This window comes from Sporothrix schenckii (assembly GCF_000961545.1).
Source record: "Sporothrix schenckii 1099-18 chromosome Unknown Cont43, whole genome shotgun sequence".
NCBI classification, from domain to species: Eukaryota; Fungi; Ascomycota; class Sordariomycetes; order Ophiostomatales; family Ophiostomataceae; genus Sporothrix; species Sporothrix schenckii.
In genome coordinates this window covers 619,087-634,974 of record NW_015971144.1, presented here as the reverse complement: position 1 = coordinate 634,974, position 15,888 = coordinate 619,087, and the positions used below count along the sequence as shown (strand labels likewise).

The window sequence follows — 15,888 nt, the reverse complement described above, 5'->3', positions numbered from 1 at the left end:
GACAGGGGCTGGTCTTACCCATTGGCCCCGCTGTCGCGTGCTTTTATTAGAAACATATATTGCAATGTCTGCAGCACGTGACTCTAGGCACCGAGAATAAAAATCGGGGCGGAAAGAGCCGCGTAGACGGGCCGCCTGCGCCCGCACAAGACCATACGAGACCAAACGAACACGTGACATTGTGAAGAAGGGATGCCTACATTCGTACGTTGTGGTCATAACAGCATTGCGGTTACGTATTGTGTGCACGCTTTCTTTTATTAAAAGTCAAGTCTGTACGAACTGTCTTGGTAGCTATGTTTTCTTTGCCCATACCCTACTCAATCCGCTGTGCGTGGGCAAAGTTGTCGACCCCGTGGCCTTCCTCGACCGTGGCCTTGACGATGCCATAGACAGGAATCTCGGCCAACGCGGCAGCAATGTGGTGCAGTGTCGGAAGCGACGTCTGACTGCCCGCCTGGAAGGTGAGGGACGCTTGCTGCGTGACCTGCGTGGCCTCCACCACCCGCGAGGTGGTGCTGTCTTTGTGCGGGAGAAACACGGGGTACTCGGCGTCCGCGGTGCCCGGCTGGCCGACGGCGGGCACGTAGCGGTAGAAGAAGTCGCCGTCGTCGGGCGCCGGCTTGGGCGCAAACGGCGAGACAGGGGCCGCTGCGGCTGCGGCTGCGGCTGCTTCGCCCGGTGTGGGCGCAGGAACGGACTCGAGATGGTCCACGGTCATGCGCACAAACTCGGTGCCGCGCCAGCTAAGACGAATGTCGGTGGCGGCATCCTTTGTCTCGACGGCGATGCTCGCAAACAGCTTGGGCATGCCGAGCTCGTCGCGGCCGCTGAGAATGGGATCGGTGAGGTCTTCAAAGAGGACGGGCAGGTAGGACCCAAAGAGCGCGGCGCCGTCCTTGTCCTTGGTCTTGGTGTACTGCACGCCGTGGACCCAGAGGCCTGCAAAGCGGTACCCGCCGCCGCCCAGCCAGGGCAGACGGTCGAGCTCGTTGCACTTGAACGTGGCCTCGACAACGGTGCCGGGGCGGGCAAATTTGAACGCGGGGGTCGGGAAGAGGGTCTGGAGGTACGTCGCCGAGGTCTTGAAGCGGATGCTGGTGGTCCGAAACGTGGCCTGGGGGGCGTCGACGGGGCGGCCGAGGGCGTCCTGGCGCGGGCCGGGCGCGGGCCCAAAGACGGACGGCTGGCGTCGGTACGCAGGGCCGTGGCGGGCCCACAGCCACTGGTTGAGGCGGTGGGAGGTGTTGTGCCACTCGTCGTAGGCAAAGTTGTAGAAATTGAACTCCTGGACGTTGAAGAGGGGCGTCTGGCCGTCCACAATGTCGGCCCCGGCCTGGCGGGTGTCAGCCTGGACCTTGTGGGCGCGGTACATGCGGATGTCCTGGTAGAGGGCCAGGCGCCCCGGCAGCTCGCTGCGTGGGGTGCCGGCGCGCAGCAGGGCCACGAGCGACGCCGCGTCCTCGATGGCCATGCCGCCGCCCTGGCCCTGGTGCGGCAAAAACGGATGGGCGGCGTCGCCGAGGAGGGCCAGCTTGCCGGTGGTCCAGGACGGCAGCTGGTCCATGTCCAAGAGCGTCCACAGCTTCAGGTCGGCGCTGTCGACGAGCGACAGCAGGTCGTGGACGGCGGGGCCAAACTCCTTGTAGACGTCGAGCAGGGCAGTCTTGCTGCCCTCGCCGCTCCAGGTGCTCTTGCTGTTGCTGTCGGTCGACGTCAAGGCGGACGGATGGAGACCGACAAAGTTGAGCACGGTGTTGTTGACGCACGGATACATGACGAGGCGGCGGTCGCGGCCGTACCACATGGTCATGTAGCCGTCGCGCTCGGGCCGGGCGCCCAAATGGGCCGTCGACGGGTTGTCGAGCACTTTTTGGCGCGGGACGAGAAAGCGGAACGCACTGCCGCCCGACGGAAAGGGCTTGATGGTGTCGCCGCCGATGCAGCTGCGCGTGACCGACGACACGCCATCGGCGCCCAGGACCAAGTCGCCACTGACCGTCGTACCGTCCTCGAGCGTCACCGTCGCTGTCTCGGGGTCCACCGACACGACCCGACTGCCGACCTTGAGCACCGCCGGCGGGCCGTCGCCCGCCTCGGCCGTGGCCACGCGCTTCAGCTCGTTGTGCAGGCTGACGCGGTGGCTCAGGACCCACGGGTGCTGCCACATGCCGCCGGCGCCGCGCAGGTTGATGTCCATTTTCAAGTTGCCGGCGCCATCGTACTCGGCGATGCCCTCCAGCGGGTTGGCGCCAAAAGACGTCGGCTGGATCCCGAACCGCTTGAGGAGCCCATGGCAGTTGGGCGCCAGGTGGATGGCGGCGCCGGTCTCCTGGGCGAGCTGGGAGCGCTCCAGCAGCGTGACGCGGTGGCCCTCGGCGCGCAGCCCGACAGCAGCAGTCAGACCGCCAATGCCGGCGCCGACAATGACGACGTGGAGGGGGGCGGTGTCGTCCGACATTGTGTGACAGGACGTGGCGTACGACGACTGGGCTTGCGATGTTGTATTGGTTTTTTTTGCTTTCGTCGTTTTGTGTCGATCCTTCTCGCGATAGCGTCTTGCTTCACATGCCCGACAGAGCGGCTGGCCACCTATGCTAACATTAAAAGCAAGACAATATACGGCGGGGGGTCGAGATCAAGACGTGAGGGGTACACGCTACTGTCAGGTCGGAGAATCGGGGCTTTGGGGCGCCTCATTTGGTGAAGACGGGGCCGACGGCTTCGGCTCCACCGAAGCGGAATTGAGGGGAACAGCTACCACGTTTTGTTTTCGTCATTGTCAAAGACGTGACGCTAGACCCTGACTTGTTGAGACTTGTTGATTGCGGGTACAAACGAGGACGGGAGAAATTATCCCCGCGCATATATAGAGTTGCACGACCTTGTAAAACAGCGATGTAAGTTTAAAGAGGGGAACGAATTGAATAGCAAGCTGCCAGAAGCAACTCGGCTGCCACCATCGTCGTATCCTCGACATCTCATCGTATCCTCGCCACCTCGCTCACCATGCCAAACGAAATCAAAGACCTGCACACGGTCGACGCCACGTCGTTTCCGTACATTTTCGAGCAGAATGCGACGGTGACGCTGAAAAACGACGCCGGCCTCGTGCGGTGCAACGTATACCGGCCCACGACGTCGTCCGACACGCCGGTGCCCGTCCTCGTGACGTACGGCCCTTACGGCAAAGACATTGCGTACAGCGACTTCCACGCCAAGTCGTTTGCCGAGGTTAACCCGGCGCACAAGTCGGCGCACGCGGCATGGGAGACGCCGGACCCGGGGTTCTGGACGGGGCACGGGTACGCGGTGGTGCGCGCGGACGAGCGGGGGCTGGGGCAGTCGCCGGGGGTGCTGGACACGATGTCGCGGGGCACGAGCGAGGCGTTTGTGGACGTGGTGGAGTGGGCGGCAGCGCAGCCGTGGTCGACGGGCAAGGTGGGCCTGCTGGGCATCTCGTACTACGCGGGCAGCCAGTGGCGCGTGGCGGCGCGGCAGCCGAAGGGCCTGGCCGCCATGGTGCCGTGGGAGGGCATGTCGGACTACTACCGGGACCGGTGCCGGCACGGCGGCATCCTGGCCAACGCCTTCATCAAGTTCTGGTGGAACCGGCAGGTCATCACAAACCAGTACGGGCGGCCGGGGCGGCAGGCGCGTAACTGGGGGCCGGACACGCTGGAGGGCGACCTGTCGGAGGACGAGCTGACGGCCAACCGCCGCGACCAGACGCTCGACAACGCGGCGCACCGGTTCCGCGACGACGCGTACTACGCGTCCAAGGAGTACGACATGGCCGACATCCAGGTGCCGCTGCTGTCCGTGGGCAACTGGGGCGGCATTCTGCTGCACCTGCGCGGCAACGTCGAGGGCTACGTGCAGGCGGGCTCGCGGCACAAGTTTCTGCGCATGATCACCGGCCGCCACGACCTGCCCTTTTACTACGACGAGGAGGTCGAGGTGCAGCGCAGCTTCCTGGACGCGTTCCTCAAGGGCGAGGACCGTGACGGCTGGACGGGGCCGACGGCGGACGGCAAGACCGTGGCGCCCGTCAGTCTGGTGCTGCGCAAGGGTGACGTCGGGTTCAACGACGCCGCGGCCGAGCGGGCGTACGCGCGCCGCGAGGAGACGGAGTGGCCGCTGGCGCGCACGCAGTACACCAAGTTCTTTTTGACTGACGCACAAACGCTGTCCACGACGGACCCGGCGGCCACGGCGTCCGGCCTGGGCAAGCTGTCGTACCGCGCGCTGGGCACTATGGACGACCCGCAGCTGCTGCAGTTCACGACGGCGCCGTTTGCCGCGGAGACGGAAATCACCGGCCACGTCGTCGCGCACCTGCACGTGTCCGTCAGCCCCGACCCGGCCGGCCCGACGCCCAGCGACATTGACCTGTTTGTCACACTGCGGCACCTCGGCCCCGACGGACGCGAAATCTTCTACACGGGCACCGCCGGCGACCCCGTGCCGCTCACCAAGGGCTGGCTGCGCGTGTCGCTGCGGGCCGTCGACGCGAAGAACCGCCGCCACCGGGCGTACCTCCCGCACCGCAACTACACGTCGCGCGACGTGCAGCCAGTCATCCAGGGCGAGCCGTACGCGGTCGACGTCGAGGTGTGGCCGACCAACGTCGTGGTGGAGCAGGGCGGGCGGCTCGTGCTGGAGGTCAGCTCGGGCGACACGCAGGGGTCTGGCATTTTCTTGCACAACGACCCCTCGGACCGGTCGCCCGACGTCTTCCAGGGCACCAACCACATTCACTTTGGCCCCGGGTTTTCAAACTACGTGACCCTGCCCGTGATTCCGGCAAAGGAGTGAGGAGTGAGGAGTGAGGCTAGTTGGTGTTAAGACATGCGTAGTTTGATGCCTCTCTGGCCTGTTTTGTAGATAGTTGAAACCTATTCTTTGCACATACATAGACAATACATCTTATCAAATTGAAAATAAATCAAATTTGCAAACAGAATTGCCTTGTTCAGTCACTTCTAACTGCAAATTCTGTGCAGACAACTGAAAAAAGGTCGCCGCCAAATTAACGACGGACATAGTTAGCGCCGACTGCCCGACTTACACGACGGTTGTTGGTGCCGATCGGGATGTGGGGGAGCTGCCCAAAAACGCTCGGGGAGACAGTCCTCGGAGCAAACCTGGCGAACCCAAGAGACCCAGCATAGCACACAATACCCGGGCCAGACGTACGGGCCAGGCCTGCGGGCCAGATGTGCGAGCCAGATGTGCGGGCCAGATGTGGCCAAACACTGTGATTGCACTGACTCGGGGTGGTGGTCCACAGACGGTCGATGGTTTTGTGTCGCCCGCAGCTATATTGACGCGACAAAGGAGAGATTCCACAATGGACGACGACATCGCAGACACAACCAAAGCAAACCCAGCCGACACTGCCCCAGCCGACAACATGTCCGACACAGACGCGTCGACCAGCGCCGCCCTCCGCCGCGTCCGCACGGCCGCCATCGACGGCCAGGCACACAACCCCGTCTTCCGCAAGACGCAGCTGGCCAAGCTGCACGCCGCGCTGGTTAAGGACGGCGAGCGCCTGCAGCAGGCGATGCTGGCCGACGGCGAGAGCGCGGGTGTACGGGCGGCGGAGGTGGCGGTCGAGTACAGCCTGGCGCTGCAGTGCGTCGCGGACCAGTTTGCCGGCGTCGACCCCGTGCAGGCGCTCAAGGACGAGTATGCCGTCGCCCGCGGGCAGGACGCGCCGCAGAGCCGCGTGCCCGTGGGCGTCGTCGTCGTCGAGACGGCGGAGAGTAGTAGCCACACATACATGTTTAATGTGTTGTCGGCCGTGGTGCCGGCGCTGGCCGCGGGCAACTGTGTCGTGGTGCACACGCCACAGACGCTGCTGCAGACGCCGCGCCTGGTGCTGCAGACGCTCGCGGCCGCCCTCGACGTCGACATCTTTTGGGCCAGCACGACGGCCACGGCCGCCCCGACCGACGCCGCCCTGGGCCACCGCCACGTGCGTGTTCTGCAGGCGTCGGCATCGACAAGTACAGCAGCCACAATACGCGCCCCCACCGCGCTGCCGCCGGTCGTGTCCCATACCAGCCGCGTCGTCGCCATTGTCGAGCGCGATGCCGACATCGCCGCCGCCGCGACGGCGCTCGTCCGCGCCCGGTTATCGTTTGGCGGCCGCGCGCCGTATGCGCCGGACGTGGTGCTGGTGAGCGAGTGGGCCAAGACGGACTTTTTGGCGGCTGCGGCACAGGCAGCCGCGCAGTTCACCGCCGAGGGCGGCACCGCGGCGGGCGAGACCAAGACCGAGACGACCAAAGCGACGAGGGCGAAGGCGGCAAAGGCGACAAACGGAAGTCAGCGCGGTGACAGCTTCTTGGCCCGCCTGCAACACGACGCCGCCGCCCGCATCATCGCGCAGGGCGCCAACGGCACCGTCGCCAGCATCGAGGACCGCGCGTCCGCCGCCCTCGACGCCAAGATTGGCGAGCCCCTGCTGGCCGTCGTGGCCGTCACCAGCGTCGACGACGCCATCGACCTGGCCAACCGCCTGGGCGACCGGCCCCTGTCGGCGGCGTTTGTCTTTACGGCGTCGGCCCCGGCAGCCAAGTACATGGGCCAGTTTGTGAATGCCGACCTCGTCGTTGTCAACCAGTTTCCGGCGACTTTACTAGGTATGATGCCACCAGATGATCCTCTTCTTTTTGTTTACTCTCTTCGAACATCCGCTCACCATCACCATCCAGTCGGCCCCGTCGCCCCGTCCGGCCACAGTCTGTCGCCCCCGTGGACCGGCCGCTACACGACAGCCCACTTTAGCCTGCCCAAGCCCCAGTTCATCGCCGTGCCCAAGACGCGTCCATTGGTGGACAGCATCCTGCTGGGTGGCACCGCGCGCCAGCTCCAGGAACTGCAGGCCAAAACGGCGGCCGCTCTTGTGCCGTTCGAGCGGCCGGCCAAGGCGGCCTACGTCGGCTTTTTCGAGCAGGGCATCATCGTGGGCGGCCTTCTTTTGTTGTCGAGTGTCGCCACGGGCACGGGTCTCTTGTTGTATTTCGGGTACAGACAAGTCCGGTGGTTTGTATAGTGGTCAGTGCGAGCAGATAGATTTGCGTGTTTTGTTTAAATATGTCATTGTATGTATTGTATGTTTTGTATGTGATTGTATGTAAGTGTATGTGGGTCTCCCCTCTACATTACTGCGAATTCTTGAGAGCCCCCTTCAAGATGCCATAGTCCTCTGCCACGTCCTTCCCCCCAATCTGAAACGGCGCACACGGCTGCAGTACGTACAGCATGCGCCCCCATTCCGTGTCGCTGAGGTTGCGCCACGCGTGCATGGTCCCGCGCTGCACGCAGACGTCGCCCCGCTGCATGACGCGCGTCTCGCCCGAATCGAGGATCAGCTCGACGTCGCCCTCCAGGACCACGCCGTAGTCGAGGCTGACGGTCCGGTGCATCGCCGACGTCGACCCGGGCGGCATGTCGACGTAGCGCAGGACGGTGCCGCCCGAGACGGTCAGGCCCGGTGCGTCCTGCAGAAAGTCGCGATAAACAGCCAGGTCGGCGCCCGTGTCGTGGACGCTCGCATTGGCGGCGTCCTTGGCGCCGAGCTCGACGGGGAAGCCCCGCGTCACATAGGCCTGCGCGAAGCCGACATCGGGGACGTGCGGCAGCTGGTAAAACGGCGCGTCCTCGGAAATGTCCTTGTCTTTGAGCAGCACCGCCTGGCCGGCCTCGTTGTGGGTGGTAATGAACCGCTTGGGAAGGCGGAGCTTGCCTTGGTGAGCCATGACGAGGGGGGAATGTGACAAGAGATGGTGGAATTCGGGTTGAGATGGGGGTATTGCGATGAGTGCATGTGTTGCTCTGTCGTGTACTCGGCTCTTTGCTTGTATTAAGCAGCTCTCTTATACCACGGATAGTGCGATACTACCTCTCTCGCTCCACGGCAGGATCGCAGACTCCCCGGCTCGGTCTTTGCAGCGACCCGACTGTTCCCCTCTCCCCTCTCTCTCCAAAAGCGCCTCCACCCAACCCGAGCGCCGCTATTGCGCCGACAATTAGCCAGTCTCCCAGTCTAGCTGGTCTTAGCTGCTCTACACGTATATCCGGAGACCCGTAAACATTCTGAAAGCCTGCAGCAAGCAGTTTCATATAAAGCATGCATATACATGAGTGTGTGTGTGTTGATGGTTGAAACCATCCAACCGTCGTACCGTTCGTCTACCAAGTAGAGTAAGTAGAGCACGACTGATCACACGGCACAATGGCTGCAACGCCCGACTACGCCGGCCACTTCTCGGACCGCAACATCCCCTTTGGCATTGCCTCGTCGGCGGCCCATCCTCAGCACCAAGCGGCTACCCGCATTGGCAACGCCGTCGTTTTTCTCGCCGACCTGGCCCATGCCGGCACCTTTGCCAGCGTGGCCGGTCTGCCGGGCGGCGTGTTTGCCGAGGCGACGCTGAACTCGTTTGCTGCGCTGCCGCAGACGGTGCACACGGCCGTGCGGACCACCATTCAGGCTCTCTGGCGACAAGGCGGCGACGGTGGCGGCCCGTCCCTATTCCCCAGAAACAGCGTGGAAGACATCTCGGCTGTCACGCTGCACCTCCCTGTCCACGTCAGCGACTTTGCCGACTTTTCGTGCAGCCTGGAGCACGTCCAGAACGCGGGCCGCATCATTATCCAGGACGGCACGCCGCCGCCGGGCTTCTTCCACTTCCCCATCGCCTACCAGGGCCGCGCCAGCTCCGTGGTCGTCTCAGGCACGCCCATTGAGCGCCCCGTGGGCCAGTTCCGGGACCGCTCGACGACCCCGCCGACCGTCGTGGCCGGCCCCTCGCGGCAGATGGACTACGAAATGGAGTTTGCCGCCGTCGTCGGGCGGCCCCTGCCCATGCGCCAGCGCCTGGCGGCTGCCGACGCCGACCCGCACATCTTTGGCTTTGTCGTGCTCAACGACTGGAGCGCGCGCGACATCCAGGGCTTCGAGATGGTGCCGCTGGGGCCGTGCAACGGCAAGAACGCGGGCACCACCATCTCGCCGTGGATTGTCACCCTCGACGCGCTGGCGCCGTACGTCGTGCAGGCGGCTCCCACCACGACCGCCACCGTCCAGCCGTGGCTGGCCGATCCCACACGCACCACCTACGACGTCCAGATGCAGGTCGCCGTCCAGGGCACGACGGTCGGCACCGCCAACGTAGCGTCCCTCTACTGGAGCCTCCGCCAGATGCTCGCGCACATTGTCAGTGCGGGCGCGCCGCTGCGGACGGGCGACCTCCTGGCCACGGGCACGGTGAGCGAGGCCGGCGCCGGCCACCACGGCTGTCTGCTGGAATCGACCGAGGGCGGCACGCAGCCGGTCGCCCTCGGCGACGGAACCAAACGCGCGTTTCTGCAGGACGGCGACGTCGTGCGGATGACGGCCGTTGCGGGTGGCGCCGACTCGGGCGTGGGATGGGGCGCCTGCACGGGCCAGCTCGTGGCCGCAAGGGAGTGGAGTGTGTAGGCGATCGTGTAGATTTAATTATCCTTGCAATTCAATAATGTATGCATTTCTTGTACTGGGTCTCGCGTGTCTTGTCCCCCCCCATAAATCCCCCATACATCCTCCCATCTAAAACTCGCCGCCGATTCGAAACCGGAAAATGTCACCGTTGACCCGTCCCAGCGTCTGCCGCCAGACCTTGGAGGCTGCCTGCAAGAGGTTAGGACGCGTCGTTCCTCGCCAGCAAAAAAGAAAGGGACTCACCGAATTGAGATACACCCCCGTAAACATCGTCCCGATAAACACCTGCTCGACCCTGCTCAGGTACACCCGCACTTCCGTCTGGTCGCGCGCCGTGTTGATCGGACGGTACGCCGGCACGCGTCGGTGCTCCGTGTCCCAGTCGGCGGGCGTCGCGGCGTGTCGGCGGATGGAGGCCGGAGCCGCCTGTGCCGCGTCGTCGCTCGCATCCTTGTCGCTCGAATGGTGCAGCTCGTAGTCGCTCAGCACGCCCGACAGGAGAAGATTCGGCGACGGTCCCTCGGTGGGCCGGCCAGTCCGCGTTGCTGTGGTGGTGGTGGTGGACATGGCGACGTTGGACGTCGTTGACGCGATTTTTGGTTGGTTGCGTTGGGTGCTGTAGTCGTCAAGATGTCGACGGCAATGTCGACGGCGATGTTGAATTCACACCTAACGTCTCGCGTACCAATGCCACCACCGCACCAATGTACCATGTCCCGTCTTCAAAATCCAGCCAGCTGCCGTTCACATTATCCGTGGCGGGCCGTCAGCTGTCTGCAGTGTGGGCGTGGAGCCGTGGAGAGACAAATCAGAAATGTCGGGATGTGGAGGGCGAGCGATGGGATCGGCAGTGGGTATCGACAAATGATCCAGGGTCTGAGCATAACGCGGGGAAGCTCTGGAGCTGTGGAGAGTGGAGAATCAGGCACAAGTGGCAAAAGACATGCTAAGTCGCCCACGTCCGGAACCGTTCCTCGGTTTGATACGACGCGCGGCAGTTCTATACAAAGACACTTCGGGTGCAAAATTGCTGAATAAGAAACACGTGAGTATTTGAGTGAGTGTGTTGTTTGATCGGTAGAGGCTTCTTGCTTAAATTCGTCGTATTTTGCTTTCTTTGTATTTATTTCACATAAAATTCCGCTCCAACATTATAATTAATAATGGGTGATTTTTTAAAAAAATAAAATACATCCACTTTTTATAAATTAATAATACGTCGTGTAAACAAAATATGGTCAATTGTTTGTTCATTCCATTGGTCGAGAACAGGTGCCAGACTTGGCATTTACATGGACCAAGCGTGATACTGTCTTGCCTTAGGGCAGTGTCTGCACACCGTAAAGGAGTCCCTTTCATTTGATTCCAAAATGGTGCATGGCATGCAGTAGGATAGGATCATATAAGACTGATCTGTCATATTTCGACGTGCATTACCAAAACTGAGCTACAATGACCACGAGGTCTTTTGGGAATATGTTGTCTTCGTCTGACCTCAGGCCAGTCATCAGTGATACATGTTCTGCCTTCAGCTTCCAGCAGGTTGCCATCCTGTCCCTCCGTCTGCCCCCGCCCCCCGTCACTCAACAACAGCATTATCATTTTCGGGGGCCTCTTGTTCCGCTACAAATAAATTAAGAAATGGGTTTGGCGATGTTCAGCCAAACAGAGAAAAGAACATCAACTGCTGCGGAGACACTTTTATTATTTTTGTCGCATGTCCACCCGGACGACCGTGGACATCACTCCGCGTGCTCGACAATCTTCTCGCTGACAGTGCCGTCGGCCTGCAGGACGACCTTGTCGACCTTTTGCGAGGCCTTGACGGGGTTGGGCTGGTTGTAGACCCACTCGAGCTCCTCGAGGGAGCGGCCTTGGGCCTCGACACTGGGGGACCACGTGGTTAGTGAATCGTTGCGGGGCGACGAACAGAGCGTGGCAAACGTACCAGAGAAAGTACCAGAGGATGGCCTCGACGACGTCCCAGCCGACAAAGACGTAGATGTACTTGTAGGTGATGTTGGCGAGGGCAATGGGGCCGGCGTAGGTGTTGATGAAGCCGACGGCGCCGACGGCGAAGCCGTAGAGGGCGAGGCCCTTGGCGCGCAGCGTGGTGTCGAGGGCCTCGGCGGGGACGACGCCCTGCAGCGGGGTGTAGGTGAAGGAGTAAAAGGTCTGGAACAAAAAGTAAAAGGCCAGGGCGCCGCGGGCGTTGTTCTTGTTGGTGATGACGCCGCCGTGGGCGGCCTGGTCGTTGGCGATGGCGTTGGTGAGGCCGGCGTTGATGGCCAGCAGGCAGGCGACGCCAAAGGTGCCGTAGATGAGGACGGGGCGGCGCGGCATGCGGTCGGTCAGCGACACGGCGGTCAGGGCGCCGATGGCGCCGACGACCTGGTACAGGATCTGGTAGCCGAGCTGCTGCGACTGCGAGTCGACGCCGATGAGCTTGTAGATCTGCACGTTGAAGTAGCCGAGGCCGTTGCCCGAGAACTGGCCAAAGACGCCCATCATGATGGCCTGCGCCGCGCGCCAGCGGCCGTTGTGCGTGAAGAAGGGCGAGTAGTCCCACCACGGCTTGGCCTTGTCGACGGCGTCCTGGCGGATGCTCTCGCGGATCTCCTCGATTTCCAGCAGCACCAGCCGCGACTGGCGGTTGCCGTTGCCGTGGTAGGTCACCAGGAAGTCAATGGCCTCGTCGTCGCGCGCCTTGGCAAACAGGAACCGCGGCGACTCGGGGATGAACCACACCGAAAACACCACAATCACGCTCGCCAGGTTCTGCAGGATCAGCGGCACCTTCCACGCATAGCTGCTGTTGATAAACTGCGTGCCGTACGTGATGCACGCCGCCGGCACCGCGCCCGCAAACCAGCCGCAGTTGTACAGGCCCGTGCAGCGGCCGCGCCAGTGCGGCGGCGCAATCTCAATGGCGTACGCGGGCGCGGCCACGGTCATGAACTGCACGCCGCTGCCGAGGATGAAGCGGCCCACCGTCAGCTGCGCCATGGTGCCCGAGGTCGCCGTCACGATGCTGCCGATGATGATCCCGATGGCCCCCACGAGCATGCCGATGCGGCGGCCGAAGCGGTCGCTGATCAGCGCGGCAATGGGAGTCGTGACGATGCTTCCACTGTGGACGAAGGATGGTTAGCGGGAGAAGCAGGAAACAGGCGCGTGCCGGTGCATCATGCGACGTACACGTTGTAGAGGGACGTCACCACCGAGACCTTGGAGCCGTCGGTGCCAATGGGAATGTCCTTTTGGAACTGGGCCATGCCCAGGATGGAGCTGAAGATGGAGCCATCGTAGCCGTTGGCGTACGACGAGCAAAACGCGATGAAGATGCAAAAGTACAGATGGATTGACGACTTGCTCCACCGCGGGATGTTGCTCTCTTGGATGGCCGCAAAGAGCTCGGCCTAGAGGGATGGTGCAGGTTAGAGGCCGTTGTGTCTTTGCGGCAGGCTTAAACACGGCGTGCAGGCCACTTACATTGTGCACTTCCTTGGACGTGGCGCCCTCGTTTTGCGCCGTCTTGCCCGTGCCCTCGGCAATGTAGACGCCGTGGACCGGTGCCGGTGCCGGCGCCGTTTCAATCTCAGGGGCCGTCGCCACCGGCGCGTCGACTTCCTCTTTGGCCATGTTGGTCCTTTGCGTGCTGCTGAATTTGTTGCTGAGTCCAACGTAAACTGCCTTCTTTCCGTGTGGGCGATGCGATGGCGATCATCACCAGTTTGGAACAAGACGGGCACCGTGCTCTTTTATGTTATTTTCCATTCGTTTTACTTCTTCCATTTCTTTTACTTTCTTTAAGTGTTCTCATATGTATCGGCATCACCATGTGAATTCATTGCCCTCGCAGTCGTTTGAGCAACTTGGCCGTCGTTGATGCGTCGGCATTTCGGGACAGCTTCCCTACCACGCGTTGCTCAAAGGAGGGCCCTGCCACCCTGTTCGCGCCTCTCTTCTGTCAGCCGGAGCAACCTACCAATCGACACGGTTCTCCGTTCTCTGAACACTGTGGGACATACTGTGAATGGAGCTTGCCCCGCGTCCCTGGGGCTCCAGACCGGGGTCTCCCCGGTGGATTGTTTTCTTTGCTGCATGTTGAATCATTTTTTTGTTCTCTCGTCCTCGTCTGTTTGTCTCCGACGAGGATGAACCACGCGACAGCAACGGATCCAAACCACGTCGAGATGGGTAAGGGTTTCGTGGACGGGTTCAATAGTGTACGTAATGTTTGCTCGTCGCTTTTTTCAGTCCCCTGTCGTCGCGACTCACTCACACGCTCGGCCAGATCACTCTGGTGCCTGGGTGCCGCACGGACCGGAAATCCACCACTGGGCGCTAACGCAGTAGCTGGCCATGCCCACTTGTCAGCTGTGAGCCGTCAGCCCGTGCCGAGTCACTCCGTGAGAAACCAGTCAATCGCAAGACACGCAAACAGATGCAACCAGAGGCAGCACTTAACAGCACACGCAGCAGACACAACAGACACAACAGACACAACATACGAAACAGACGAAACACACGACGTGGTAGGACCTAGTCGCGGGGCGCGGGGCGGATAGCCGCATCGACTTTGTGTGTCTGGTCACATCTTGCCACATCTGGTCACGTCTGGTCACGTCTTCTTACCTCTCTTTCGTCTGCTCGAGAAACTCACACTCGGCCCGCCCTGGGAAGCACGGGCCGTTGACTCTACCTGTTTCAGTAGACGCTGCCCGCAAAGTGAGTCGTTGTGTCGACTGCCATGCTTCGCGCTGCTGTCCTGTTTCAGGACAGACATTTGCTACCGTATTGTCGAGCTGTCTGCCATGTGTGGAAATAGTCGATACAGACTATGCGATTATTTCCCACGGCTTTCTATTTTCCTCCTTGTTCTGCGATTCCATTTTCCTTGCATTTGCTCATGACAACCCATGCCTGGAATATGCGTTTCTTTTGCACTTTCACCCCTTCTTTCTCACCTTGTTTGTTTCCTCTGGTCGTACCCGACGTTCCCGTTAGTCCCAAGCTGCCATTGTCAGATTGCGGCTGGTCAGATTATGGGCCCAAGCCACTCCACATTCCAAGCTGTCCCCGTAAGAGCCGCTGAGGAATCCATGCCATTACATATTACTGCGTCTTAACGACGGCGTTCTTTTTTTTTTTTTTTGTTCTTGGCTTCCGAGCTCCCGCTCGTCTTCCTGCATGATGCCATAATCATTGAAATCCGCTGCTTTTGCCTGTACCTGATGACCCCAAGCAAATCCGACCCTCACAATCCCCGGAACCTTAGAGTCCCGAGCACTCCGCAAAATTGGAATTTCTGTGCTAGCTGGACGGGGCGCCCCTCTCGAGCGGAAGAGCGGGACGCTTTCAGTAGTTTATTTCTGTGTCGGTGGTTTTGACTTTAACGTGGAGGCTGATAGTCTTTACGAACATAGCAAGCGACTCTGCAATTCACGACAGATTGACAGATTGACATATTGACATATTTCGTGACAACGTACAAAACATCCAACGTGTCCAACATGGACAGCGACAGCCAAATGCCGTCGGCACAGTTACATATGAGGATTGCTGCCAAGAAGTGGCCAAGCCGGGTTGTCTGCCAAGACGGGTGTTGGCGAAATTGGCTTTGGTTTGGGTAGGCTGTTGGTTACCGGGTTGCTTTCAATCTTCCATCATTCATCTCACATTGGCTTCCACCAACCTTGATTTCATACGGACGAACCTGGTCACCACCACCCAGGCTGTGCAGAGCATGAAAACATTGTATTGATTTTTTGCTAGGGCTGCAGTAGAACAAACCACAAAAGAAGTGTGATGGACTCATTCCCCCACCAAATCTTGACCGTCTTTAGCAAGCGAGCTCTCCTCTTCAACTTTCTTGTTTTCCACTCACTGCGGACCCATTTCGTCTTGCCGAAATCCGAACTTCCGACTCGTCTGGTACTGGCCTTTTCCAAGCGGATCCTCCTCACCAGACTTTTGACGAGCTGCGACCACCTCAAAAAGTGCGAAAGCACCTTCCGGTACGCGGGCAGGACAGCCCACAACCACTACTTGCCCTGAGTGACGGTTGTGAGAGTAAGTAGGACTTGACCGCCATCGACCGTGTGCAGCAGCTCAGCCGGGAGGCTATCAAGCTCTCCAAGACTCTGTGGTGTTGGTGACCTCGGTGACCTCGTCGTTGACCTCGTCGGGAAAGACGCGCTCGGCGTTCGACGTCATGGCGTTTGAACATCCTTAACAAGTACTCTGTCTGTTTCCTACGCAAACAAACGAGATTTGTGCATCAAGTCATGCGCAAGGACGAAGTTTTGAGTGTGCATCAGAAGTGGTGGGCTTTAGCTTCCGGCGGCATAGTCGGGCATCGGATTTCGTTGTGCGCATCGATCGTCTCG

General features: G+C 60.8%; 6 protein-coding genes across 6 annotated transcripts; 4 read left to right on the top strand and 2 right to left on the bottom strand.

The window, feature by feature from the left end:
- Positions 1 to 316: 316 nt before the first annotated feature.
- Positions 317 to 2,461, bottom strand: SPSK_02306 (salicylate hydroxylase; the record flags this gene model as incomplete). The annotated part of the gene is made up of 1 exon (XM_016729178.1): positions 317 to 2,461. The coding sequence occupies one exon, from the start codon at positions 2,459 to 2,461 to the stop codon at positions 317 to 319; it is 2,145 nt and encodes a 714-aa protein (XP_016588948.1).
- A 548-nt stretch (positions 2,462 to 3,009) lies between these two features.
- On the top strand, positions 3,010 to 4,818 carry SPSK_02375 (X-Pro dipeptidyl-peptidase (S15 family) protein; the record flags this gene model as incomplete). The annotated part of the gene is made up of 1 exon (XM_016729247.1): positions 3,010 to 4,818. The coding sequence occupies one exon, from the start codon at positions 3,010 to 3,012 to the stop codon at positions 4,816 to 4,818; it is 1,809 nt and encodes a 602-aa protein (XP_016588947.1).
- A 535-nt stretch (positions 4,819 to 5,353) lies between these two features.
- Positions 5,354 to 7,790, top strand: SPSK_02257 (aldehyde dehydrogenase PutA; the record flags this gene model as incomplete). The annotated part of the gene is made up of 2 exons (XM_016729130.1): positions 5,354 to 7,019; positions 7,216 to 7,790. The coding sequence occupies 2 exons, from the start codon at positions 5,354 to 5,356 to the stop codon at positions 7,788 to 7,790; spliced, it is 2,241 nt and encodes a 746-aa protein (XP_016588946.1).
- A 458-nt stretch (positions 7,791 to 8,248) lies between these two features.
- On the top strand, positions 8,249 to 9,496 carry SPSK_02561 (fumarylacetoacetase; the record flags this gene model as incomplete). The annotated part of the gene is made up of 1 exon (XM_016729430.1): positions 8,249 to 9,496. The coding sequence occupies one exon, from the start codon at positions 8,249 to 8,251 to the stop codon at positions 9,494 to 9,496; it is 1,248 nt and encodes a 415-aa protein (XP_016588945.1).
- A 139-nt stretch (positions 9,497 to 9,635) lies between these two features.
- Positions 9,636 to 10,446, top strand: SPSK_10470 (uncharacterized protein; the record flags this gene model as incomplete). The annotated part of the gene is made up of 2 exons (XM_016736868.1): positions 9,636 to 9,844; positions 9,879 to 10,446. The coding sequence occupies 2 exons, from the start codon at positions 9,636 to 9,638 to the stop codon at positions 10,444 to 10,446; spliced, it is 777 nt and encodes a 258-aa protein (XP_016588944.1).
- Positions 10,447 to 11,238: 792 nt separating this feature from the next.
- On the bottom strand, positions 11,239 to 13,138 carry SPSK_02356 (uncharacterized protein; the record flags this gene model as incomplete). Its single annotated transcript, XM_016729228.1, has 4 exons — positions 11,239 to 11,383; positions 11,445 to 12,626; positions 12,695 to 12,915; positions 12,989 to 13,138. 4 exons carry the CDS (start codon positions 13,136 to 13,138, stop codon positions 11,239 to 11,241), a joined length of 1,698 nt encoding a protein of 565 aa, XP_016588943.1.
- Between the last annotated feature and the right edge of the window lie 2,750 nt (positions 13,139 to 15,888).